The 27,184-nt window shown below is 38.8% G+C and overlaps 4 protein-coding genes and 1 long non-coding RNA gene across 7 annotated transcripts in view; 2 read left to right on the top strand and 3 right to left on the bottom strand.

Moving 5' to 3' along the window:
• Nucleotides 1-27,184, top strand: part of LOC108966765 — a 130,165-nt gene that overhangs the window by 4,157 nt on the left and 98,824 nt on the right. Inside the window, exons 1-2 of one of the 3 annotated variants that reach the window (XR_001993208.1) lie at nt 3,129-3,281; nt 21,245-21,372. The exons of 1 other annotated variant lie outside the window; for it this stretch is intronic. This is a non-coding gene — a long non-coding RNA (uncharacterized LOC108966765). Of the gene's footprint in view, nt 1-3,128; nt 3,282-21,244; nt 21,373-27,184 lie in introns of those variants that run through there. One more of the 3 variants, XR_001993207.1, reaches the window with a different exon arrangement.
• On the top strand, nt 140-1,370 carry LOC108966754. The gene has a single exon (XM_018929790.1). The coding sequence runs from the start codon at nt 226-228 to the stop codon at nt 1,135-1,137; it is 912 nt and encodes a 303-aa protein (XP_018785335.1). The 5' UTR covers nt 140-225; the 3' UTR covers nt 1,138-1,370.
• LOC108966756 lies at nt 1,469-2,729 on the bottom strand. The gene is made up of 2 exons (XM_018929793.1): nt 2,535-2,729; nt 1,469-2,469 (listed from the first exon to the last, which is right to left on the bottom strand). Exons 1-2 carry the CDS (start codon nt 2,656-2,658, stop codon nt 1,724-1,726), a joined length of 870 nt encoding a protein of 289 aa, XP_018785338.1. The 5' UTR covers nt 2,659-2,729; the 3' UTR covers nt 1,469-1,723.
• LOC108966760 (extensin-like) lies at nt 3,698-4,693 on the bottom strand. The gene has a single exon (XM_018929797.1). The coding sequence runs from the start codon at nt 4,620-4,622 to the stop codon at nt 3,870-3,872; it is 753 nt and encodes a 250-aa protein (XP_018785342.1). The 5' UTR covers nt 4,623-4,693; the 3' UTR covers nt 3,698-3,869.
• LOC108966755 (predicted GPI-anchored protein 58) lies at nt 11,857-12,861 on the bottom strand. The gene has a single exon (XM_018929792.1). The coding sequence runs from the start codon at nt 12,815-12,817 to the stop codon at nt 11,939-11,941; it is 879 nt and encodes a 292-aa protein (XP_018785337.1). The 5' UTR covers nt 12,818-12,861; the 3' UTR covers nt 11,857-11,938.

Raw genomic sequence — 27,184 nt, 5'->3', positions numbered from 1 at the left:
GTAGTATGAGCCTATTTATAATTTTTGTTTTTTTTTAATTAAATTTTTTTTTTCATTTTAATGTACATATATTTTTTCATTTTGATATTTTTTCTCATTTTGGAATTTTTTTGTTTTTCATTTTGAAATTGTCTTATTTTTCCTTTTCATTAAAAAATCATTTAACACGTTTTTTCAGTACGATCTGTGTAAATAACGGTTATTTTTAAGCGCACCGAAGCTACCATGTCGCACTTGACTTTGCGCAAGTCATTCTTCGATAGCCTATGGCCATTAATACTGTCCGACAATGTTTGCGATACGCATATCAAGCATAGGTGCTCTTACTATTATCCAGACACACAGTTCGGCAATATCTGGCTGCATGGCTACCTCGCGGAACGCGGTTTCAAAAATTATCAACCACCAACAGTGATTCGTTGCTGCTTCGACGAGGGCAAAGGCAAACTATTGCTATGTGAGTCGGCCGAGGACAATGCCACTGAATTAGAAAGAACCAAGAAACCAATTGGCATCAATTCAGATGAACTTTCCAACCAATCGCAATACGAGGAGGACACATTGTACACTTACAAGAAATTAAATATCCCTGTGCCTTTGGAACAACAAATTGCATCGTTTAACAACTCGTTCGATACGCGGCGCAAGCTGGCGCATAGTTTCATAAATCGCCAGTACCCATGGTATATGCAATGGCCCGAATACTTGACGCCATATAAGTTTACCGATGTGGCGCGACAAGATTTCAATAGCAAGCTCAAACAGGCTATCATACAGGATATGATTACCTTCAACTGCAAGTTAATGATAATCGATTTGGCCAAGCAAGTGTGTCTGCATGTGTTGTTCGATTGGTTAAATTTCACGCGCTTTGCTTTTGTTATTGTGCTGGCGCGCAGCGAGGATGCTGTAAAGCAGATTAAATTTATGGGACAAAACTTGAGCGCCGTGATGGTGGTGGAAAATATGGAATTTTCATGGCATGAGCAATTGACAGAGTCGTTGCGCGTAGGTGTGACGCATGCCACAGCACTTGGGGTTTTCGAAAACTGTGCGAAACCGTTTATATACGTTTTCGGACGTAAGCGGCACTGTTGCAAATTAAATGTGCATCGTGTGCTGCGAAAGACCAATTAGATCGGTTTACAAATGAACGATGAGTGCCAAATTGTATTAATCCACAGAAAATATACATGCGTATGTATGTATGTATGTATATCTTATTTCCAATCGTGATAATAGATAATTGACGAATTATTTTGACCGTATTATTGCGTGGAAATCAATTTGTATGCATTTGGAGCACACCTTTAAAATTATTGTTTACAAAAATAATAAACATGTCAAACTAGCTTGAACTCTACAAAAATAATTTGCTAAAGTTGAGGTGTCAAAAATTTTTAGCGGAAATGCAATATAGAAAATATATAATTCATTCTTGAACTGTTCTAATTCAAACTGTATAATGTGCTTTAAAATTATCTACATACATTTATTAAAAAATTCGCATACGAAAAGGACTAATATTTGGATATGGTACACATACAAACATCTTTTGAGATTATAAATTATCGATTGTAGTAAATATATTAAATCTAGAAGTCTGTTTTCAGCTTATTGTATCAATATACATAGTTTTAGTTAAATGTTTATATAACTTATAATTAAAATGCATAAAGATATCTATAGTCATCTTTCGCGATTCCTGTGCCCTCCCATAAATTTATGTCAGCAACAAATTCATAATGTCACGCTTAACGATACGTTTCTTTTCTGCTGGCATTTTCTTTAACATTGCCGATACCAATTCACCGAAAATAGCATCTTCGCTGCGATCGATGTTATTTGTAACATTGTCACTGCTGCTATCTCCCTCTCGAACTTCTACTTTGTTCTCTCGTTTTTCTTCGGAAGCCTCTTGTATTTGATTGCGCACGGCTTCGTCCTCCTTGGCGCCATTCCTATTGCAGGTAGCTTCTGCGTTTTCTTTTATGGAATCTTGTTCCACTTGTTGGTCATTGTAGATCGGTTTATTTTCTATTTCTTCCTCCTTCACATGCACTTCCATTTCAATATGTGTAAGTTCTTCGCTGTCATATTCCACATGCTGTTGTTCCAGCTCTTGTTGCAGTTCTTTCTTAAGTTCGTTTGCACTTATTTGTTGTGTTACTACATTAGTTGTTTCATATTCAGGGCCAAGCGTCTCTACTTCCAAAAATACATATTCCTCATTGCCGCTATCGTTCTCCAAATCCTTTTCAGTTATAACGAATTCTGGCTTTATTACGCCTTCTGGCATAAAAGCTGCTTCATTTTGCTCTTCTTCCCTGGGTGGAGGACGTAAATATGGTAATAGAAAATCCATCTCTTTTTTGTATGGAAATTGATTAGACTCCAGTGTATTGTCTGCGATAGCATTGCGTTTGTAATGCTCTCGTAAAAAGTGCCAACGAGTCTTCAACAGTGCCTCTATAAAATTGTAAATATCGTATAAATTTTTCGAGCCAAATCTATAGCAATATGGTCGTGCATACCTTGCATTTTCATTTGTTGGGCAATTTGTTGCCAACCACATCTACGATCCGATAATGAGGCATTATTTTTGTAAAGCAAAGGGCACTGTCGTACGGCCTCTATAAGTCGATGATTTATATCCATTTTATTTTATTTATTTTTTTTTGTTTTTAACTTTTGACTGTAAATACGCAATTCTGATGATTTTCATTTCATTGTTTACAAGTTTTGTGTACGTGACTGACAGCCCGAATTTGGAGTAGCGAGACATTAAGTGTTGCCATATGTTATTAATAAAAGTGAAATATACTGTGTATTAAAAAAGTATTTTGCTAACAAAGATAGAGCTGAAAACTGTACAAAACAAAAGTTTTAATAAATTTAAATTTTACTTAATATTTTTAAATAGTAGCTTGTTGCAATATACATTTTTTTTAAACTATTTATACGAATTATTCGTTTGGTACCACTTCACAGCGTGTATGGCGCCCTTATGTTTATGACTCTTCTTCTATTACACTTCCGTTATTTTGACATTTTGCTAAAATGGAAAATATCAACAGTTTTTCATAAAGTGCGTTATAATTTATAAATGTAGTGCAGAAATCAAAATGATTTTAAAATGTATGTAGTTTATATTTGTGTATAAAATAAAGTTTGAGTCTGCTACAGTGTTACAGTGTAAAGTGATAAAATAGTGGTATTTGTGAACAGTTGCCCAAAAGATTATTCTCTTCGTGGAAAAGGAAGTAGTGCTGACCTCTAATGTAAGTATTACTCAGGAATTCAAATTCAAAGGACTTACACGTAAATTGCACGTCTGTACATCTCAATGCCTCTGCCTGAGAAGGATGCACGATAACACGTACACAAGAACTTTGCTAAGAAACTCAGAAGCTAGCAGAAATTTTTGGTTTCGATGTTTGGTAATTAACTTGGGTAGCAGGATAATACTATATATTAGCTAGGCGGCAAATGTTTGTGTCTTACTTCCGCGTTTTTTTTTTCTTTTAACGTAACCTTATTTGTTGAAAAGGGATCTGAAAGTAATATAACCTAACTTTCGAACGGAATGCAATTTAGAGCGAAAATGAAAAGGTTGGAATCGAAACTAGGACACTTCCATGTACATAACTAGTCCTTTACAATTTTTAGTAAAAAAAGATTTGATTTCGTTTAGATATTTTAGTTATAACAATTAAGTAAAATATATTTTTAGAGTAAGTACAACGAATTAACAGAACCTTAGAATACAACGAAAGCTTATTTATGTACAAACATATGCATATGTATATCAACAACAACAAAAATACACCAACTCTGCTTAGGAAATCAGAGCCGGGATTTTGCATTATTTAGTGACGAATGTGTAAAATTAATTTAGCTGGTTGTATTTGGGCTTGTGTTAGATGTTGTGGTCGAGGGCGAGTTAATTTTGCTGGCTTTGGACGCGGCGCCGGACGGCGCAGCTTAGCTGGTGCTGGACGACCGCTTGGACGGAAAGCCACTAAACGTTCAACACGTGGCAGCGTGAAGACAGTTTGTGGGAAGACAGCACGAGGATCAATGATCGAGGCAGTTTGTGGTACATCAGCTACGGCTGGTGGTGGAGGTCCATACTCATCGGCCGGTGTGCCGGGTGGACCGTACGTTGGTGCGGGAACAGCTGGTGGGGGTCCGTAAGATGGTGCAGGCTCAGCTAGAGGCTCCTCAGCAGGTGGTCCATAGGTTTCGTCAGGTGGTCCGTATGTTTGGTCAGGTGGACCGTATGTTTGGTCGGGTGGACCGTATGTTTGGTCTGGTGGTCCGTACGTTTGGTCTGGTGGTCCGTATGTTTGGTCTGGTGCTTCCTCAGGTGGCCCATATGTTATTTCTGGAGGACCATAAGTGGGCTCTGGTAATTCAAAGGCGGGTTCTGGTTTCAAACCTGCCGGTGGATAAGGAGCTACGTCTAATGGCACTGATGGTACTGCTTCTTGTCGTGCTAAAAATGGCAGTGGACGATTATTAGCTGGTCCGGGAAACCGCAAACGAGAACGTGGCGGTTCAGCGCAACCCAGTGTGGCCAATAAGCCAACGGCGACCACTGTGTACAATATGTTCGACATTATTGTTCTGTAATTCCTTTATGCAAACCCGCGACTTTACGTAAACAATCGTGTTGTCCAAGACCGTTAGAAGTAAACTGATATTGTTGAGGGGTCACTGTGTCTATTAAATACGATTTGTCGAAGTTTACGCTGCGGTTGTGTCTCATTTGTTGTAACCAATGCGTCGGCAAAACGGTAGTTATGAACGCATTTTGACTTCGGGTTTGACCTCCACACTGCTTTTGTTGTTGTCTCACATTTCTTCAGTTTTATATACGCATGCGTGTTTGTAATAAAATTCAGCGAAAACCCAAATTCCCAATGAGTCCATTGCGTCCGATCGACAACGAGCGCTCAAGCTATATGACAAATTTGGCGTCACTGCTGGACGTGATTAGGGTGTTAAATAACATTTCCAACTAACCACGTCCACTGCGGCTTGTAGCTTCTGCTTTTTGTCGCAGAATAGAACGTGTTTGAAAACTATAAAAAATTATTAAGAAATCAGAATGTTTTTGTAAATTACATAAATTGCGTAATGCTTATTATTATATTATTTTATACTGTTATTACGGCTATGTGTTTATGCACCATATGTACTAGTTTTGGTGTGTCTTTGCTGGTGACCGGCATATGTTAATTGGCGATATTGGTTAAGGATAGCGGTTTTTGTTCATTCAGTAGACGTTAGGCCCTTGGTCTTAAAAAAGCCCAGGTAGTGATAGAATCCAAAAAAGGTTAAAAGATTTTCAGTTTTAGACCCCCAATTTATAGTGGTTAACATTTTGGGTTCTTGAATTTCTTCACTATTCGGAAAAAATATAAGATTAGAACTGTTTTCAAATTCTTTCTTTTTGACATTTTAACAGAACATTAATTGACTTTTTCAACCTTCCAGAATTTGATGTACTTTATATCTTCTTCTCTCTTCTCTCTTCTTTATTGGCGTAGGAACCGCTTAAGCGGCTATAGCTGATTTTACAACAGCTCGCGTCGTTTCCTCTTTTCGCTATTTGGCGCCATTCCGAGATACTAAGCGCAGCCAGGTCCTTCTTCACCTGATCTCTCCAACGGAGTAGAAGTCTTCCTCTTTCTTTCCCTTTTTGTGCTGTCAAAAGTAGTTTTAAAATCGAAGAGATAGTGTGTTTCGATTTTCTTTTCACGGGGTTTTTTCCAAGATTTAGCGCATGGTGAATATGTGGTCAGATTCCTTTTTGTAGATTGGGCAAAGCACACTTTTTATGCTTTCAATGCCTTAACTGTATTATTCCTCTCCAAATTTTTTGTGATCATCCAACGGAGATCTTAGAAAAAATAATCGGGTTTTAAGAAATTGGATTTTGTTTACGAGCTTTCTTTAGATAGCCATCCGGGACCACCATGAAATGCGAGGTTAAGAAAACGTCGACTCGTAGCGACTTTAAGCCTAATAAACAACTAGGGTTCTTGAAAAACCTTCAATATATGAATAACTTGGTTCCTTGAGACATGAACAACTTATGTTTTTGTGCCTCTCGGTACTGCTAAGAAAGACCCATGAGCAACTTGGATTCCTGCCATACTTCATACGACTGTTTACTTAAAATATACGGCTGTTTAGTTAAACGACATGAACAACTTGGGTTCTTGAGTCTTTCGGTACGTCTGTTTAGTTAAAAGACACCGGAACTGTTAGGGTTCTTAAGATTGTCAGTACGATTTGTTATTCTAGCGTCTTGGGGTCTCGAGTCTTCCGGTACGTTTGTTCTGTTAAAAGACACACGAACAACTTGTTTCTTGAGTACATTCCTTTAGTCATCTCGGGTTCTTGAGTCTTTCGGTACGTCTGTTTAGTTAGAAGACACCGGAACTGTTAGGGTTCTTAAGATTGTCAGTACGGTTTGTTATTTTAGCGTCTTGGGGTCTTGAGTTTTCTGCTAAAAGACACATGAACAACGTAGATTCTTAAGACTCTCGGCACTGTTGTTCAGTTAAACAACTTGGGTTCGTGAGACTATTGGTACGCTTTGGGTTCTTGAGACTCTCAGAGCAGCTGTTCAGTTAAAAGACACACGAACAACTTGGTTTCTTGAGTACATTCGTTCAGTCATCTCGGGTTCTTGAGTCTTTTGGTACGGTTGTTTAGTTTAAAGACACATAAACAACTTGGGCTCTTGAGACCCTCGGTCCGTCTGTTCAGTTAAAACACAATACTTTGGTCATGCACATATGTTTGTTGATAATATTTTATGCGAATCCACTTAGCGTAAGCGCTGACCCGCAACGCAGCCTTGTCTGCTGTCCTTCTTGTTGGATGTGTAAAGGTGTGTGTATATTTGTGGTTCCACACCATTAATAGTGACGTGCTTGTTTGGGCGTATCCTTATATATCCTGCCACACGCCTTATCTACTTCTCTGCATATCGCTGTCTGCCTGTCTGTCTGCGCGTGTTGTTCGTAATACATGTTGTATTACAGTAGTGTTTTGGTTGTAGTTATGCCACAAATAGTGTTTGTTGTTGTTATTGTCATTGTAACATGTTATGCGGCGCTTGTTGCGATATTTTCTACACTGCGGTGCTGAAAGGATGCACACCTACACACATACCCGGTGTTGGCGCGCAAGTGTTGCTAGCCTGTGTCTAACATCGCCGACACCGACGCCGCCAACAACGGCGGGCCGCAGCGCTCAGCGCTGTCAGTTTGCTTAGCTGGCCAAGTAGACGATGATGTTGTTGGCTAATATTGAATTTATTTGCTGTTTTGTAGTCCATTATTCTTCGGCTTTTGGAAGCGTTGTTTTGGTGTTTTTTTCCGCTTACCTTGTTCCTTTTCTGGTTGCTGCTGTTGTAACAACGTGCATGTAACGAAGCAAGCAAGTGGTGGCAATGGGAGGGCGCAAATGTTCTTTGATTGTTTGCATTGAATTTGTTGAGTTATGTTGCAAGCTCAATGGAGTTGCGGCTAATGTAATGGTTTCGGCACAAACAATTTGAGCGGATTCCCTAAACAAATAAAGACGTAAGACACTGCAAAGCATATGGCTAACATGGGAAAATAAAGTAAAAACACTCTACCGTTAGCTAACCACGGTGCTGTGAAAACTCAACAACTCATACTTGTTGCTGCCGTGGTTTCTGTATATCCTTCCTATTTCTGTACTTTAAGGAAAAGAAAAAGCAGCCAGTGTAGCTGTTATGCTATTTTTTCGAAAGCCAAACACCTTTTCGGATTGATTGGAAAATCGCAAACACAGACCAGGTACTGGGAACTTTAATTAAGAAAGAGTTCGAATTTTTGCTAGCGCTTTAGAATAGCGATCCTTTCTATTGAATAATATCATCTTCCTCTTCTTTGTTGGCGTACACACCACTTTCTTGGTTATAGCCGAGTTTAAAACAGCGCGCCAGTCGTTCTTCCGTGATTGGCGGCGATTGGAGATTCTAAGTGCAGCTAGATTCTTCTCCACGTGGTCTTTCMAACGGAGTGGAGGTCTTCCTCTTCCTCCTCTTCCTCCTCTTCCTCTGCTTTCCTCCGCGGATCCTGCGTCGAATGCCTTCAGAGCTGGAGTGCTTTCATTCTATCGGACGACATGACATAATTCGCAGAACTGTCAATTTCGTCGCATATTTCGCTTAGCTCATCGTTTCAAAGGATCATAAATCTTCCGTAGAACATTTCTCTTTAAGACTCGCAACGCCGACTCGTCAGATGTTGTCATCGTCCATGCCTATGTACCATATAGCAGCGCAGAGATGCTGAGTACATTGTAGAGTTTGGTGTTTGTTCGTCGAGAGAGGCAATTACTTCTCAATTTCGAAGCTGGAGATATTTCGTCTTGTACTCGTTCACAACATATTTGCTTCGCTCCCTTATCCATTCTGGAGATAACAGAACTAACGGCGCGAGAGTTAAGGCCAATGATATCGTTGGCATACGCAAGCTGCTGCACGCTCTTATAGAGGATTGCTTTCTTATTAYTTTCCTCAAGAATACTTATATTGAAGAAGTCACATGATAGGGAGTCTCCTTTGGGGCTACCAAGTTCCGACATAACGGCATAGAGGCAGTTCCTTTCCGTGCTGTCAAAGGCGGTTTTAAAATCGACGAAGAGGTAGTGTGTGTCGATCTTCCGTTCACGAGTATTTGCCAAGATTTTGATGAAAATCTGGTGATTGTAGATTTCCAGGTCTAAGGCTACACTGATATCATCCAATCAATTTGTTGACTGTGGGCTTTAATCTTTCATATAATACGGTCTATTAAACCATATAACTTTTTCATGGTCGCGCATCAGTCACTAGATTACCTCTCCGGACTCTTCAATATATAGTATGTTCCGGTCTTGAAGCTTTCTGTTAGTCGCCGCATCTTTTCGTAGAATTTTCGAGCATTATCCTTGCTGGCCAGCTTGCCGAGCTCTTCGTACTCACGCATTTCGGCCTCTCTCTTCTCACTTCTTGTAAGACCACAGAGGTTCTTATAAAAAATTAGTTTCTGATCTTCCTACACGCACAATAACGCAGTCGGCTTTGACTCGACAATTCGTTCATTTGCGCCATTTCACTTTTACTCAGCAATTTTACTGCTAATTGAATACAACCTTGACCGTTTGACCGATTATGCTTTCCGAGCTCGGGAGCAATAAAAATATGCATGTGTGAACGTGTGAGCTGCATACATTTATGTTTGTTATTTTGGTTATTCATTTTGGCAACGGTCTACAGGCTGTCCAGCTGTCGAATGTTGTTACTGTTGTTATGTTGGCACGTTAAGTGAAATGGCAAAATCTTTGCTAAGTTGGTCACGTATTTAATGTCGGTTTTACACACTTCAACACGTGCGACTTTTATGCCTTTCATCTTGGCCGAAAATGACCAGGCAGCGAACGCCTGTCTTCGTGGAACGCGTGTGTGCTCCTTTGGTAGATTGGGTTCGTGCTCTTTGACCACTTAACCATCATACGGCTTATGGAAACACGCGTCAGGGTCCAACAGCGCTGTTAAGAAGAGGTTAGATGGGGAAGCATAGCAACATGTGGGCGAAGCTTGCAAAATTGTAATTAAGAATAAAATAAATTGTGCCACAGATGTTGCATATTGTTTGACCAAACATGCGTTGGACATTATAAGCCATTTCGGCGCCACCACGCATACATAAACCGCCGGGTTGCTTTTTTTTTAAGCTATTTTATGCCTCTAAATATGCATGGAAAGGGTGATCCATAGAGAAAAATTTTCAATAGCCTTTTTCGGATATGTCATTATATTTTTGTTTAAGAATGTGCGGCATTTCATCACCGAATACTTAGACCTTAGCAATGTTTACAAATCGCTCAACTATAAAATGTATGCAAAAAATGTGTTTCGCGCGCTTCGCTCAACTTATGGTCAACTTAAACGGCCTTCTATGCGTAATTTTGCGACATCATCATCCATCTTAAGACCTAGCATTCATTATTTGATAAAAATCGACCGAATAGACTGGGACTGACACCCAATGAAGAAAATAAAGCAGCCATTGCTGAGAGTGAATACGAAGACCGTGGAGAGTCCATTCGGTGGCATTTATAGCAACTCGGACTGACATATGGAACGATATACTACATTGAAAGCGTACAAAATACAGCTTGTGTAAGAACTGAAGCCACTCGACCTTCCAAAACGACTTCGCTTCGTTCTATGGGCTCTTGAAAAGTTCCAAGATTCGACATTTTCGAGCCAAATTTCTTTCAGCGCTGAGGCTTATTTCTGGCTCAATGGGAATGTAAACAAGCAAAATTGCCGTATGTAAGACGAAGAGTAACATGAAAAAATCCAACAGCTGTAATTTCAATCAGAAAAATGACGGTTTGCTGTGATTTGTACGCCATTGAAATCATCGGTTCATATTTCTTCAAAAATGATATCAATGGCGATCGTTGTCGAGGCGTGATGGAAGACTATTTGATGCCTGAAATTGCAGCTTGTGATCTCGGCGACATTTGGTTTCAACAAGACGGCGCCACATCTCACACATTGGATCAATCAATGGTTCTATTGAGAGAACACTTCGGTAAGCACGTTTTGAGCCGGTCATTTGGCCACCAAGATCGTGTGATATCACACCGTTAGACTTTTTCCTGTGGGGATATCTAAAATTTAAAGTCTATGCGGACAATCCCGCTTCGATTCAAACTTTGGAGCAAAACATCATGCGAGTCATTCGCCAGTTAACAGTCGAAATACTTCAACGAGTTATCGAAAATTGGACACAATGGATGGACCATCTAAGCGGCTACGTCTCCGACAAACATGTGAAAGAGATAATCTCCAAAAAATAAATGCTAAAGAATGTAATGTTCTTTCGAATGATAGTAAAATAAATTTGAATTTTCTTTTTTTTTTCTTTAAAAAAGTAGGGGGCCTCGATATGGATCACCTTTTAGATATGTGTAAAGAGATCTTGTACCGTTCGTTTCGCTTTGCTTTTTATGCAAATTTATTCAACAGTTACTTTTGCTAATGTGGTTTGTTCTTCCCGTTTCGTCATCCATGTGGCACTTACATACGTGCGGCGTCAGGACGACAACATGTAGTTCGGATTATCAAGCTAATGGTGGCACAAGCCAATCTTGAAGCAATCATGCAAATTTTCCTTTCATTTCTTCAGAATTTTCTATCAGTAAACGCTTTAAAAGCACATTAGTTCACCTACTCACACACACACACACACGCACCTAAAGTACCTTGTGACCAGTGGCATTCATGGCCTTTCGCTTGTCATTCACATGCCTTCCATTATTTCCACATTTCTACTAAAATGTTATTGTAATATGTTACAAGTAGCGTCTTCTTCCTTTCTATGAGTCAGCTGAGACGGCATTGCTGCTCGAAACCACTCGTAGTCATTAAAAATTACTATGTTCTTATGCTAAACAAGCAAGCACTTGTAAGGATGTGTGAGTGTGCCAGTAGAAATGTGGAAGAACTCGCATGCGGAAAAATACCCGGTTGAAGCTAAGTCAGAGACGACGCTTACACATACTCTTACTCTTGCATGCTCACATGTGAATGTGAAAGCTAAGAGCGAAAGGGACTTCCAGAAAGTTACTTCGACTTACTAGAGCTTGGCTCCACTGCATACCGACGAATGGTTTGCTGGACGACTACTTAGAAATCTAACGATTATGAAAATCTTTTCTGTTTCGAAAGTGCTCTCTTGAATATTTCAACAATAAAGACATTTTAAATTCTTGTTTATTTATTTCTTCATTGTATTTAAAACTGTTTACCGCAATACTGCACTAAATTGAACTAACGCTGCACCTAAGCGCTTGCCAGGTTGATGGGTCTAAACTTAAATACCTTAATTAACTACCAGGCGGTGTATTGCGAGGCGAAGGAGAAGCCTTGCGGCTGCGGCTTTGGTTGCGGTTGCACACGCTGCAGCTGCTGCAACTTAGCTGGCGCCACACGACGCGCCTTAATCAGGCGCACTGGCACAGGCACGCTAGCCGGTGCTCTGCGTCTACCTTGTGGGAAACGTTGGAAGACCAAACGTGCTGGCTGTTGTGCCGCTGCCGCTGCCTGCGCATCAAATGAGTTGCTCACTGCTATAACGGAGCCATCCTCGGCGACTGCAACGAAAAGTTCCTCACCCTCATCCTCAGCAGGTGCCTCTACTTCAACCGCGGGTTCAACGCTAACTTCCGGCTCTGGTTCACTGGGCTGCTGCTCTTCAACGGTAGCTTCTTCTTCCGCTGCCTCTTCAGCCTCCTCTGCCACATCAACCGCTAAGCCCACATCGCGTGCGGTGACACTTTCTTCGGGTGGCAAGTAGCTGTTGTCCGGTGGACCGTATACAGCATCTGGCGTGACAGGCGCTTCAGTCGGCGGCCCGTAGGTGCTGTGTGGCGCTGGTGGGCCATAGGTGGCGTCCGGTTGTGGTGGCGACGGTGGACCGTAGGTATTATCTGGCGGCAAGTAGGTCACATCCGGCTTGACAGTTGATGAGGGCAAGTCGAAGGGAATTTCTGGCGTCACACCTGCTGCAGGATAACCCGTTGGCGCGGGTGCTGGCGCTGGTGCGGACACCTGGCGTGCAAAGAAGCGCACACGGGCGCCGGCTGAACGGCGTGCCGCTGTGCCGAAACGCGTCGGTGCCTCGGCGGCGCAAAGTGCGACTAGTAATAGCAAACCGGCAATTGGCTTAAACATTTCAAAGTTTGGTTTACAAGTAAAGTGCATGTGCATGTGTTGCGCCTGCTTCCTGTGGCTGAGTTCTAAGTTGCGATTGCGTTGCTACTTCAGTGTCTGTTATTGTGCCCAAACTTGCCTTAGCTTTTATAGTATACTTCCGTGAAATATCTGTTAAATATTAAATCAGTATGCTCGAATTATGACGAGCATAAGCGTTGACGGGGGTGGCAGTGAGCGGTCAGTAATTTTGGGGTTATCATATCATGCATTAACGGCCCACATGCTGGCTTTGGTCTACGGCCACACTGTTTTTATCAGCAGCGACGTTCGCTACTGCGTTTAATGCCATTTACGTGACGTATTTTCAAATTAATTATGTATGCTGCCCCCACAGTCATAATGTTATTGTGCACACAAACACCTCACCGCCGCCGCAAACGAAATCGATTCATATTTTTTTCGCCCTTGCTTTTTGACTTATTTCTACTCCACCACAGCTGAATTTCGTATGCCCTGAGGGTAATTATCGCTTTAGCGTATCTTCCATTTAAGCATAATTAATATCCCAATTCAATTGAACGACTCACATTTTAGGTTTGTTTACAACCTTAAATCAGCGCCGGCTGAGATATGTCAAAAAGCAAAATACAAGTGAATTAATAACCTTAAAAATTATATTTTTTAAACAGCGCTTAGGCGGCTTTAACGGCAGCACGCATTTCGTAGCTCAGAAACGCTGTTGAGCTATTGAACTCACCAAGGCAAGTGCATAAGGTTTCAATGCGCCTAAAAATTTATATTCTTTATGCAAACTACAAATGTTTTGCACGCGTCTGCATAGCCAAAGGCTTGTAGGCCTTTATTGCTGTTCTTCCGTGTGCACTTCCAAATGGACATGTAGTCTTTGATCACAGGGTGGAAACAATGCTTTCGACATTAAAAAATATCTGCTTGTTTTGAGAGTGTTGCATTTCGAGATTCGCAAATTTTTCAAAGAAAAACACAGTAAATTCAAATCCAATGGAGAATGGTTATTATCATTCGAAAGAAATTCTTTGGCATTTATTTTTTGAAGTTTGTCTCTTACAAATGTTGGTCGCGGCTACATCTCAAATGCTCCTTCCATTGAGTCCTATTTTCGATGATTCGTTCGAGCATTTCGTGTAATAACTGATATCATATCACACGAACTTGAAAGCCAATTGACTGGCCTAAAACATGAAGTAGTTATCTGCTCACGAAGTGTTCTCTCAATAAATTCACTGATTAATTCGATGCGTAGAAAGTGGTCCGTATTGCTGAAACCAATGTCGCCGTGATTACGAGCTTAAATTTCGATCATCAAACAGTCGGTTACCATGGCGCGAGAACGATCGCCATTGCCGGTTACGTTCTCAGCTGTAACATTTTTGAGGAAATATGGACCACTGGCGCACAAACCACACCAAAGCGTTGTTTTTTCTGGATGAAATGGCAACTCTTGAATCTCTTCAGGTTGCTCCTCCTCCCAAATCTGTCAATTTTGCATGTTTACATACCCAATGAGTTAGAAATGACCTCATCGCGGGACAAAATTTAGCTTGAAAACGTCGGTTCTTTTTAGAATATTTAAAGATCCCATAGCGCGAAGCGATGTCACTTGGGAAGTTCGAGCGGCTTCAGTTCTTGCACAAGCTGTATTTTGTACGTTTTCAATTTGAGAACTCAACGTAAAATGTGTCAAGTCATTTCATACGTCAGTCCAAGTTGCTGCGAGCGGTGCCGAATCAACTTTCCACGGTCTTCGTGTACACTCTCAGCTACGGCTGCTATATTTTCTTCACTGCGTGCTGAACGTAGTATATTCGGTCGAATAATATCCAGTAATGAATGCTGTTACATAAATTTCTGCCAGAATCTTAGACGATGAACTCAGGGTCTGCAAGAAGGCGTCCGAAACCATCCACTCATTGGGAATGAAATTGCGTAAGAGAAAATGCCTTTCCTTAAGGGGACATTTCAGCAATAAATTAAACTTGGGAAAACAAAGCCATAAAAACAACATAAATACTGCCACAAACAACCAGCTCCATATTCCTGCAAATACCTTTATACATACATACATCCGTAGTCCTAAAAGTACATATGTTAATAAATGTACAGTTATATTATACTCATTAATTTGGTGCTGTTCATTTGTGTCATTGTGACTTATTGCTTGTTGTTATTGTTTCACTCTGCTGCTGGCTTCTTATACAGACAAACACACATATATATATAAGTACTTAAGGGGTTTGCTGTTTTTTTGGTGCGACCGCAATGTAAGAAAAGGGTCATTCGTTGGCTTAATAACCCAGATAACGTATTACTTAATCTGGAAAAACAAAAATAAATTAACAGATTAACTACATGGCGACCGATAACAAATAGTAAATGGAAATGTTGCCGCTTGTTTGAGAGGGGGCAAGAGATCATGCTCAGGTTGTGAGCGCATGTGGCGATTGGCTGCAGTAGAGACAAAGTTTGAGTTTATTTAGTGTTGTTGTACGATAACAACGAACTCCGTTTAGTGTGGAATTTCTTGTTCTTAATTAGCGTAGACACCGCTTATGTGGTTATAGCCGATTTTACAAAAGATCGCCAATCGTTCTACCTTTTCGCTGCTTGGTGCCAATTGGAGATAGCAAGTGTAACCATGTTCTTATTCACCCGGTATGGAGATCTTCTCTTCCACCCACCTGTTACACGTCGAATGCTCGCAGAGCTGGAGTATTCTCATCCATTCGGACGAGATGATCTAGCCAGCGTAGCCACTGTCTCTTAATTCGCTGAACTATGTACTGTCGCTGTATACCGCGTACAACTCATCGTTCCATCAAATGCGGTATTCGCTCTTGCAAAGACGTAAAGGACCATATCATAAATATTCCGCAGAACACTTCTCTCCGAAACTCTTAACGCAGACTCCTCAGATGTTGTCATCGTCCATGCCTCTGCACCAAATAACAGGACGGGGATGATGAGTGACTTGTAGAATTTGGTCTTTGTTCGTTGAGAGAGGTTTTTACTTCTCAATAGCCTACTCAGTCCGATGTAGCACCTTTTGGCAAAATTCCAAGATCTGCGTTGGATTTCGAGGCTGATTTTCTTGTTGGTGTTAATGCTGGTTCCAAGATATACCAAATTATCTACGACTTCGGAGTTGTGATTGTCAACAGCGACGTTTGAGTGTGTCACTTCTGCGGAATGACCAGATTTCCGATGATGATGCGGAGAGGAAGGGATATCTAGAGAGCCGGAGGCTTCTAGATGTAGGTGGCAAAACCGTTGAGACAATAATGTGTGATACTGGGTTATCTGCTTACGGGGCATGGGCCTCTGAATGCATTCTTCCTTCATCGGGGGCAGCTATCTGGTAGGTCGGAATGCGGATTTGCATTGCAACTGGGTGCCGGAGAGAAAGTGCAGCAGAGCTTTTGATGAACAAAATCGTCGAAAAACGATTGCATTTGATGAAAAAAAGTGTTGTTTCAATGCACCGTGTCACAAGTCAGTGACAGTGATAGCAAAAATCCTTGAATTGGGCTTCGAATTGCTTCCGCATCCACCGTATTTTCCAGATATGGCCTCCAGTTACTATTTTGTCTTCTCAAATGTCGAAATAATATTCGCTGAAAAGAATATTTCTTCGAATTCGATTGAAGAGGTGATTGCCGAAACTGAGTCCTATTTTGAAGCAAAAGATAAATCGTAATACAACAAGTAAGGAAGGGCTAAGTTCGGGTGTCACCGAACACTTTATACTCTGGCATCAAATACCGTATTTGTGTAAAGTTTTATTCCGCTATCATCATTGGTTTCTAATGTATATATTATACAGAGAAGGAATCAGATGGGATTCAAAATAGCGTTATATTGGAAGAAGGCGTGGTTGTAAACCGATTTCACTCATATTTCGTACATGTCATCAAGGTGTTAAGAAACTATTATGTACCGAATTTCATTGAATTCGGTCGAGTAGTTCCTGAGATATGGTTTTTGGTCCCATTTTCAATTTTTAAAGAAAGCCTGGGTGCAGCTTCTTTCTGATATTTCTTCCGTAAAATTTAGTGTTTCTGACGTTTTTTGTTAGTCGGTTAACGCACTTTTAGTCATTTTCAACATAACCTTTGTATGGGAGGTGGGCGTGGTTATTATCCGATTTCTTCCATTTTTGAACTGTATATGGAAATGACTGAAGGAAACGACCCTATAGAGTTTGGTTGACATAGCTATAGTAGTTTCCGAGATATGTACAAAAAAATTAGTAGGGGGCGGGGCCACGCCCACTTTTCCAAAAAAATTACGTCCAAATATGCCCCTCCCTAATGCGATCCTTTGTGCCAAATTTCACTTTAATATCYTTATTTATGGTTTAGTTATGACACTTTATAGGTTTTCGGTTTTCGCCATTTTGTGGGCATGGCAGTGGGCCGATTTTGCCCATCTTCGAACTCTACCTTCTTATTTAGCCAGGAAATACGTGTACCAAGTTTCATCATGATAATTTTGACTCAAGTTACAGCTTGCACGGACGGACGGACAGACAGACATCCGGATTTCAACTCTACTCGTCACCCTGATCACTTTGGTATATATAACCCTATATCTGACTCTTTTAGTGTTAGGACTTACAAACAACCGTTATGTGAACAAAACTATAATACTCTCTTTAGCAACTTTGTTGTGAGGTTATAAAAATGGTATTGAAAAGTTGTAGGTATGCTATAATCAGTGTATCAGGCTTGAAGGGAATTATTTTAATACCAAATTCTCGCGTTTCTCACTTTGACGCGTTTCGGTTAAACCCGAACTTAGTCCTCTCCTATCAGATTATTTAATGTTTTTTATTTTTTCTACTTCTACATACATATTATATGTCTTGTGTGTGTGCTTTTAAGCATGCATATGCGGTTTCGCCCATTCATCTGCAACAGCGCGCCATAAGTCATGCCAGCAGCCAAATATGCGCCCACCAACTCAAATGCACATGTGTATGTGTGCGTGTGAGTGCTTGTCCGTTTATTTGTCACACGACTTTAACAGCTGTACGAAAAGTCTGTCCATGCAAAAGGATGCAGAGCATAAAATGTGCTTATGTATTACACTCGAATTCACAAATTTCATAGGCCCACATACACACACACACACTTATGTATGTGCTAACAAGCGCGGCATGCCGATTTGTCGTTTGTGCGGGTGTTAGCCTTTCCGGACAACCAAAGGCTTGTTAGTCATGAATGACGGGGCAGGACGCTTGTTTTCGCTCAACATGTCCCATTCTTGTACTTATTTTATGCTTATTTCATGCTTTGGTCGCGCTAACAGCTAACAGCGATTCGCCATTGTATTCCTTCTGTGTTTCAGGCGTTCACTGTCGCCTGTTATTTTTATTGTTGTTGTTGTTGTTAGTATTGCTGCTTTGTACGTTTAGCCCTTGTTGTTGCTGTTGTTGTAATAACGCTTTTTCATCTGCTCAACAATATGATTGTGTAGCGCCTAGTTGTTGTTGCTATAGTTGTTATTGTTTTAATATGTAGCCGCTAATGTATTTTGTGGTGTACAACGCCATAAGTGTTCGTGTGTGCCTGTGTATGTGTGCGCGTCAGTAATGTAATTTACGTTGACTGTTTTGAATAAACCAAGCATGTAATGAAGTTGGCTGCTTTTCATGCAACCCAATGTGTGGCGTCGTTCACCGTCAGCCTCGGTGCGGCGCATCTAACCTCGGGCCGCTTCATCACACACGACTTGGCACCAAACATATGTACTCATGTAGGTACATACGTATATGTGTCGTCATAGTTGTACTCACATTGTAATTGCATTCGCTTGCTTGTATGTGTGTGTGTGTGTGTGTTCTCGTATGTACGGTTATTTGCATGCCAACCTTTTCGTAGTGCAGGACCTTCGGTTATGGCAGATTTGGCGCTTTCACTTTATTGTTAATGTTTTGTTAATTTGCTATTGTTGTTGCTGTTGTTTTTTCATCTTCTGCCCATTACCATGGCGATGTCAAGTAGTTGCAGATGTTGCGTCCAAGCAACGAGCAGCGAACGTTTACACCATACAACTCTTTCATAAATATATTCATACGCTCATACATACATACTTACGGGTATACAGTGGCGAGCAAGTTTCTGTACGAAATACGTGATCTTCAATATCTTATAAACATTGTTATGAGTTATTTTAAAAATAGACTGATATTCGATACTGATGATGGCAAAGCTAATACGGTTATGTAAGCTGACGTCGAGTAACACCAAAAGCTCCGTTAGTAGCGGGAAGAGCTGTTCGACATCAATCGAGGTTTCAGACAAGAGGACTCCCTATCGTGTGGCTGCTATTGCTAATATGAGCTGCAGAGTTAAATAGAGAGAGGATATAACAAAGAGCGTAGAGCCAAGCTCTATAAGTCCTTTTTCATACCTTTCCTGCTATGTGGTGCAGAGGCATGGAAAATGACATCATTTGATGAGTCGGCCTTAAGAGTGTACGATAGAAAAGTCTTACGGAAGACTTATGGTCCTTTGCGCATTAGAAACGGCGAGTCGATGGAACCAAACGTTGACGGTCGCAGCACAAAAAAAAACACAAAAAAACAAAAAACAACAAAAAAAAAAAAATAATCGGCCCAGACCGACTCTTGGTTGTTGTGACAAAAAAAAAAAAATAAATAAATAAATAAATAAAAAGAAGACAAATAAATGTAATATGCTATTGGCAATAAGAGGAATCAGTACTTTCTGAAAAATTTCCAGCGAAACCGTGGAGTAATGTTATGAATTTCAACTTGACTCAAATACTAAATATACATAACTTAGTCCAAACTGTCCGTCGTGTACATAGTCCTTAGAAGGCTTTTAATATTCTTTGATTGCCATCGCTCTTTAAATAGAAAGGATAAACTAAGAACTACAAATACACTCGGTGGTAGTCTTACGATGGGTGATTTGACGTCACTCACGTGTCAGTACCCCGAGAAAGATATCATAGGCATGTTGTCAGTAAAGGGGCAGCCTCAATTATGACAAAATCAACGTATAAAGAGCAGACCGTCTGTCTGTATCATAGAGTGGACTAAAAATGTCTTTTTACGTCCAGGAAGAAATATTTAATCCCGTTGTTTCGTGGTCCAGAGGACTAAACAATCTACGCATCGGCTTTCGAATCAAAACTGTTCGCATGTTGCGATATTACGTAATCACTGTTTTCTATACGAAATAGGTCAGTTTTTTGTTTTTTTTTTTTGTGCGAAGAATTGACTATAAAAAACTTTGGAATGTAGTTGCTTTCCTAAACTTGGGAGGATGCTCACGATTGCCACTCTCTAAAGACATAACAAGCATCGAAGGCCATAAACAAAAATGTCAGCAAATGAAGCGTTCAGAGACTTTCGAAGTATAGGTTTTGTGATCGCTGTTGAACAGAAGGAACCAGCTCCATATGATAAAATTGTTAAGGTGCGGTTGTAAAGAACATGAAAACTGGTTCGTGGAAGTTTGGATGGGCGTTCCTTACTTGTAGTATTTCGCTTTTGTTTTTGTAAATCAACATCCATCTAAACTGTTGCAGACATCTTAATAGAATTGCTCGCCACTGTGTGTATGTATATTTATAATTTGTTTTCGGTATCTCTTTCCAATACGTCACGGCAGCACAAGTTCGGTTATGGATACTTTTGAGAAAACAATAGTTCAGTGAAATATTTCCTGATTGAGTGTTAATAAAGCTTGTCGACAAGGACAAGTGTCTATAGCCTCTAAGTCACTGCTATCTGGGTCTTTGAAGCTTAGTTCCATTCAAGAACCCAAAAGTTTTAATGAATTAACTCTGTTATAATCTATGTGAATGCCCAGTCTTAGCCGGATGAGACGGGATATATTCCTTGGGTCCTTGGGGTGGAAAAGATCACATTTTTTTTTACAAAATCCGCTGAGTTGTTGGATAAGGCTTAAGTTCAGTTTCTCGATACTCACCTGAGTAAAGTTGAAGATTTCAAATATTTCATTGAAAAATAAAAAGCAAGATTATGCTACTTATTCGCCATGGTACGATTCAAAACGTGTTTAGGTATTTGTTTACTCTAGACTTGAGTATTGTTGGATTTTCTTTTGAGTCCACACGACTTTTAACTTGCGTAACTCTGCTTGTGTGTGTGTGTGTGTGCGTTAAGTGAAGTTTAAGTAAACAGCAGCTGCACTTTACTGGTCTCTATTTCATTCCAACATTTACATATATACATATGCTGTGCGCTCACAAGCAACGCTGAGTATGTGTGCCATATCCTTATTTCTATATTTAACGATCTTCTGTTGCGTTTGCTCGGTGTTGTTAAATAATTTGCCCGTTATAGTTTTAACTGCTGCTGATTTTGTTGTTGGTTGTTTTTGTTTTCTTGTTGCTGTCATTATTGTCTATTAGCACAGCTGTTAAATAATTTTTAATTGCATACACTAGAGCTTTCTTGAGCGCCTTGGCCGGAGGAAAACGTAGCACGACGGAGCTAATAACGGTGTCTGCGTTGCCTGCATGTCTTTTGGGACGCTGTGTCGGAAGCAAGCGCTTTAATATTATATTTTAAAGAAGTAAGTTTTGTAATACTCAAAAGGCAACGTTGGAAATCCTATAAAGTATATATAATATATAAATAAATGATCAGCGTGATGAACTGAGTCGATCCAACTCAAGTTCTTGTATCGAAAACTTTTTTATTGATGAGATATATTCACAAGATTTGGCACAAATAATTTTCCAAAGTATCTCTAGAATACCCAATTGTTCAAATCGGACAACAATAGCTTATAGCTGCCATACAAACTGATTGATCAAAATCAAGTCCTTGTATGAAAAACTTTTTTATTATCTATCTTTCTACATATCTTTACGAAATTTGACAGTAAACATTCTAAAAAGCTACGCTACAAAATTTGATAAAATTTTTTATTTTCTATATAACTGCCATACAAATTGACCAATAGAACCCAAGTCCTTGTATGGAAAGTTTTTTTCTTTGACTAGATATCTACTCACAATTTGGCATAGAGTTTCGTCCAATGTATCCCTATAATACCGAAAAAAATTTTTCAAATCGGACAACTATAGCATATAGTTGCCATACAAACTGACCGATCAAAATCAAGTTCTTGTAGGAAAAACTTTTTTATTTGAAAAGGTATCGGCACGCAATCTGACATGGAAAATTCTCCAAAGCAACGCTACAATATCTGAAGAAATTTTCTAGATCTGACTACTATAGCATATACATATCTATCATACGAATTGAATGATAGAACTGCAGTCCTTGTACGAAAAACTTTTTTGTTTGAGAAGGTATCTGCACGAAATTTGGCACAGATTATTTTTCAAAGAATCTGTAGAATATCTCAATAAATTGCTGAGATCGAATAACTATAGCTTATAGCTACCATACAAAGTGAGTGAAAATAATCAAAATAAAAATCTTTGTATACCCTTTAATGCTTTAAAATATGCACCTGTGAAGGATGTTATAGCTTCGGTGCAGCCGAAGTTAACGGTTTTTTCTTTTATTTTTAGAACTTTCAGATTTTTATTAAAACGCCCTCAAAACTAAATTTCACCAAAACTCTTTGTGGCAAGTTTTCCTTCAGTCAACAAAAGCTTCACATATTAATAAACAAATTAATGTCTAGCTATTATTTCTCAATGCAAAAACCCCTCCTCCACAATCGCGTGTTCAAACAACAAATCACAATTTAATTTCAGTAAAACTTGTTTACACCCGCGTGCAATAAAAACCGAACACAATTTAATTAAAACAATTTATAGTAAACAGATGAGCAGTTTTAACAAAAATCGTGCGAAAAAAATATTGCCAATTCGTTGTGGAAAAAAAGATAAAAATCAATTAAAAATCTCTGCGCCTGCGGTTTAAATGTTCGCGAGCATTTCCGCTGACATTACTTGCAGCTGAATATAGTTATAAAAAATAAACGACAACAACAATATATAATTGAAGGCGTGATGGGTAATCAGTATGGCAGCAAATTAAATGCGCAATCACAAGCGAAGGCCGCTGACCACATGACAACAACAACAACAAGCGCATGAAATATTTGCCAGACAAATACCGCTGCAAATTTAATAATTGCAGGCAAAAAATTAACAAGAAAAAAAGTTAAAAAAAAATAAATAAAAATTAAAAAATGAGCAAAAAAAAATTAAATAAGAAAATAAATAAAAACATAAATAGAAAATTATAAGAAGAAGCAACAAATGCGCATCAGTAACAAATTAAAAGCGCTGAGAGTTGCATCAAAAAAAAAAAAAACAAAAACAAAGGAAAAAAAGTACATAGATTTTATATTTTTCATTAACAGCCGTTTTTGTAGTCACTTACTCTTTCTCGGAGGTACAAATTAGTTCTTGCCTCTTAATTGAACATACTGAGTTAATTAAAGTTTTCAAAAGTATTTAGTTTTAACCTCATACCAAAAGTGTTGCATTTGAAGACTAGTGAAAGGTTACAAAACTGAGAATAGTCCAATTAATTTTAAATTATAATTAATAAACTTTACTAAACCATTAGCTGTAAAGGAAAAACAAATCATGACGCGCAGAGTCGCTAAACCGTTTTATTCTGTCTGTTTAGCTGTCCGTGTGTACTACGCGAACTGCTCCCAGAGTTTATCGTTATGAAATGTTACACACGTCATTTTCTTCATAAGCAGCTGCTCATTCGTCGGAAGCACCGATATTGGACCAATATAGCACATAGCTGTCATACGAACTGCCAAAAGAACTAAAAGTCTTGTATGGAAAACTTTTTTATTTGATGAGATATCTTCATGAAACTTGACATGAATTATTACCTAAGGCAATACCATAATCTCTGAGGAAATTGTTCAAATCGGATCACTATAGCTTATAACTGCCATACAGATTGTCCTATCGAACTCAAAATCTTGTATAGAAAACTTTTTATTTGATTAATCTTCACAAAACTCGACGTGAATGATTATTCAATACAACGCCATAATCTCCGAAGAAATTGTTCAAATCGGACGAATATACCACATAATTGTCATACAAACTGAACTATTAAAATCAAGTGCACTCGATAAACAGCAATCTAATATATATTGCATATATATGCACATAAAAGCTCTTGTATTATATACAACTGACAACATATCTCGGAAATAAATTAAAAAAACGCATTGATGAGCCAAAAAATATATAAAACGGTATTTTTCTTTATTTTTTATAACACTTTTCACTTTCTGAACAAAATTCTGCAATAAAAATGATCAATCAAATATTTTGAAATAAAATTTTTGATTAAAATTATTTTGAACTATTTGCACTCACATGCTGTCTAATGCTTTATCATGCGTTGGTTTAAAATGCGCTGGCCTGTCTCAACGTGCTCCAGCTTTCGTATTGTATTTCATGAATATTAAATTGGTTGCGTATACGCCAGGTTGGCCGTCATTAAAACTGCCTGGCGTTGGTACCACGCTGCAAATTATGTTTCCAAATATTTTAATTACCAATAAAACGTCCAATATTTTATTAAATAATATGATTATTGCATAAAATTGGCTTTTCGAGCGCCTCCTCGCCCACGCATACATGCAAATATTGTTATTTACTGCTGTGGCACAATCAAACAGACGCATTGCTGTTAGTTAAATCAATGCATAAATATTTGCAATAATTTGCAAAATCTGATACTTTATGCGAAAAACTGTAATTTGACTAATGTTTATACGTACATGCATACACATAAATAAGTTGATACCAATATATACCGACTGATCATAATTGAACAGGACTTAGAAATTTGTGCATTTATAGTATTTCTATTTAGTATCCGTATTTTATAAATTTTTGTTATAAAAATGTAGATTGAGTAAATATGTACCGTTTGAAGCGCAGTTAATTTCAACACACACACACACGCAAACAGCCGCATGCAATGCTTTAAATTCATACTTAAATGCCATAGGCATGCAAATATGCAACAACAAGGAAATGAAACGCGAAGAGTAAAATGAATTTCATTAATGTCAAAGTAGAAAAGCGAAAAGCGTATCACAAATAAATGTCGCGCAAATATTACATTATTAACTGGATATGAACTATAACATAATGCGCTTCGCTTCGTTGAGATTACCGAGATTACTCACTTTTTGTTTTTAGCCGCTGCTGCAGCCGTTTAATTTTGTTTTTATACCCTACACAAGGTATATTAAATATGCCATAAAGTTTGTTATGTTGAAGGATTTATAAATTATGTATAGAATAAGACGAATTGAGACGAATTAGCCATGCCCGTCCGTGTATATATACGCGAGTAATCAAACGAAACTTTGGTTATGTAATTTTTTCGTCAATCAGCTGGCATAGCTGGCATACAAACTGAACGTTCGAATAGGTATCACTGTAGGGAAAACTTTTTTATTTGAGAAGATATCTGCACGAAACTTGGCATCAATTATTTTCTGAGTCGACGATATAATCTGTGAAGAAATTGTTTAGATTGGACCACTTTAGCATATAGCTGCCATACCAACTGTGCATTAAAAATTAGGTCCTTGTATGGAAAGCGTTTTTATTTGACGAGATATCTTCATGAAATTTTGCATAGGTTATAACTCAACACAACTCTACAATCTCCGAGAAAATTTTTCAGATCGGTTAACTATAGCATATAGCTGTCATAGAAATTGGTGGTTAAAACTTGAGTGCTGGTATGAAAAACCCTTTTATGTAGCGAGACATCTTCACAAAATCTAGCACAGATTATTACCCAAATCATCGCTACCATTTCCGCAGAAATTATTCAGATCGGTCCACTATAGCATATAGCTGTCATACAAACTGATCGTTCAAAATAAAGTTCTTGTTTGGAAATCTTTTTTATTTGGCCAGGTATCTTTACGAAATTTTGCACAGATTATTATCCGAGCAACTGCTACAATCTCCGTAGAAATTGTTCAGATTGTACTACTATAGCATATAGCTTCCATACAAAATGACCGTTCAAAATCAACTTCTTGTATAGAATATTTAGTATTTGCCAAGGGTATTATGTTTTTTTTTTTGTTTTTTGTTTTGTTTTTCTGTAACGGTGCGTGACAACCTGAGTGACATTTAACCTGTGTTAAATGTCAAATGTGTTTGGATTTTGAGGGTTAATAGCATTTATGCGCTTTGTTGTCGCTTACGGCTTATCAATATTTAATGAAAATTGACAACTGTTTATTAAGTAATTAATGAGTTTATTTGTACAGATAAATGTGCACATTTTACCCATACAAATGCTCGTATTTACATACAGACAAATATTTACTCGTGTTAATATATAACTTGATACCTGTCGTATGTCACATTTAACATTTAATTTATATCAATTAACACATAAACAATGCCAACGACAGCGGCCGTGCTTGTTTTCTTGTGGTCCGTTAGGTTGACAATTTTTAGTTGTGGGTCAACTTGTTGATTTGTAATGAACTACATATACTGACAGGTCAACAATGTTGTAGTAAACAAAAATGTAGTGCGAAAATTCAGGTTAAAATAATTTAGTGCGTCTTAATTAGTAGCGGCAGCGATTTTGCGTTTCCTTTCGCGCCTCAAACGGCAGAGTTGACGTGAGGGCCAAGCAAAATTAAATATTTGCATCTAAGTATATTAAAACAAGAAAGGAAGGGCTAAGTTCGGGTGTCACCGAACATTTTATACTCTGGCATCAAATACCGTATTTGTGAAAAGTTTTATTCCGCTATCATCATTGGTTCCTAATGTATATATGTATTATACAGAGAAGGCATCAGATGGAATTCAAAATAGCGTTACATTGGAAGAAGGCGTGGTTGTGAACCGATTTCACCCATATTTCGCACATGTCATCAGGGTGTTCAGAAAATATTATATACCGAATTTCATTGAAATCGGTCGAGTAGTTCCTGAGATATGGTTTTTTGGGCCATAAGTGGGCGACGCCACGCCCATTTTCAAATAAAAAAAAAAGCCTGGGTGCAGCTTCCTTCTGCCATTTCCTCCGTAAAATTTAGTGTTTAGTGATTTTCAACAAAACCTTTGTATGGGAGGTGGGCGTGGTTATTATCCGATTTCTTCTATTTTTGAACTTTATATGGAAATGTCTAAAGGAAACGACCCTATAGAGTTTGGTTGACATAGCTATAGTAGTTTCCGAGACATGTACAAAAAAATTAGTAGGGGGCGGGCCACGCTCACTTTTCCAAAAAAAATTACGTCCAAATATGCCCCTCCCTAATGCGATCCTTTGTGCCAAATTTCACTTTCATATCTTTATTTATGGCTTAGTTATTACACTTTATAAGTTTTCGGTTTTTGCCATTTTGTGGGCGTGGCAGTGGGCCGATT

The sequence above is a fragment of the Bactrocera latifrons genome, unplaced genomic scaffold, assembly GCF_001853355.1.
Source record: "Bactrocera latifrons isolate USDA-ARS-PBARC rearing strain unplaced genomic scaffold, ASM185335v1 scaffold_17, whole genome shotgun sequence".
NCBI lineage: Eukaryota > Metazoa > Arthropoda > Insecta > Diptera > Tephritidae > Bactrocera > Bactrocera latifrons.
Note: the sequence above shows the minus strand (reverse complement) of the source record. Positions and strands in the feature narration are given on the sequence as shown.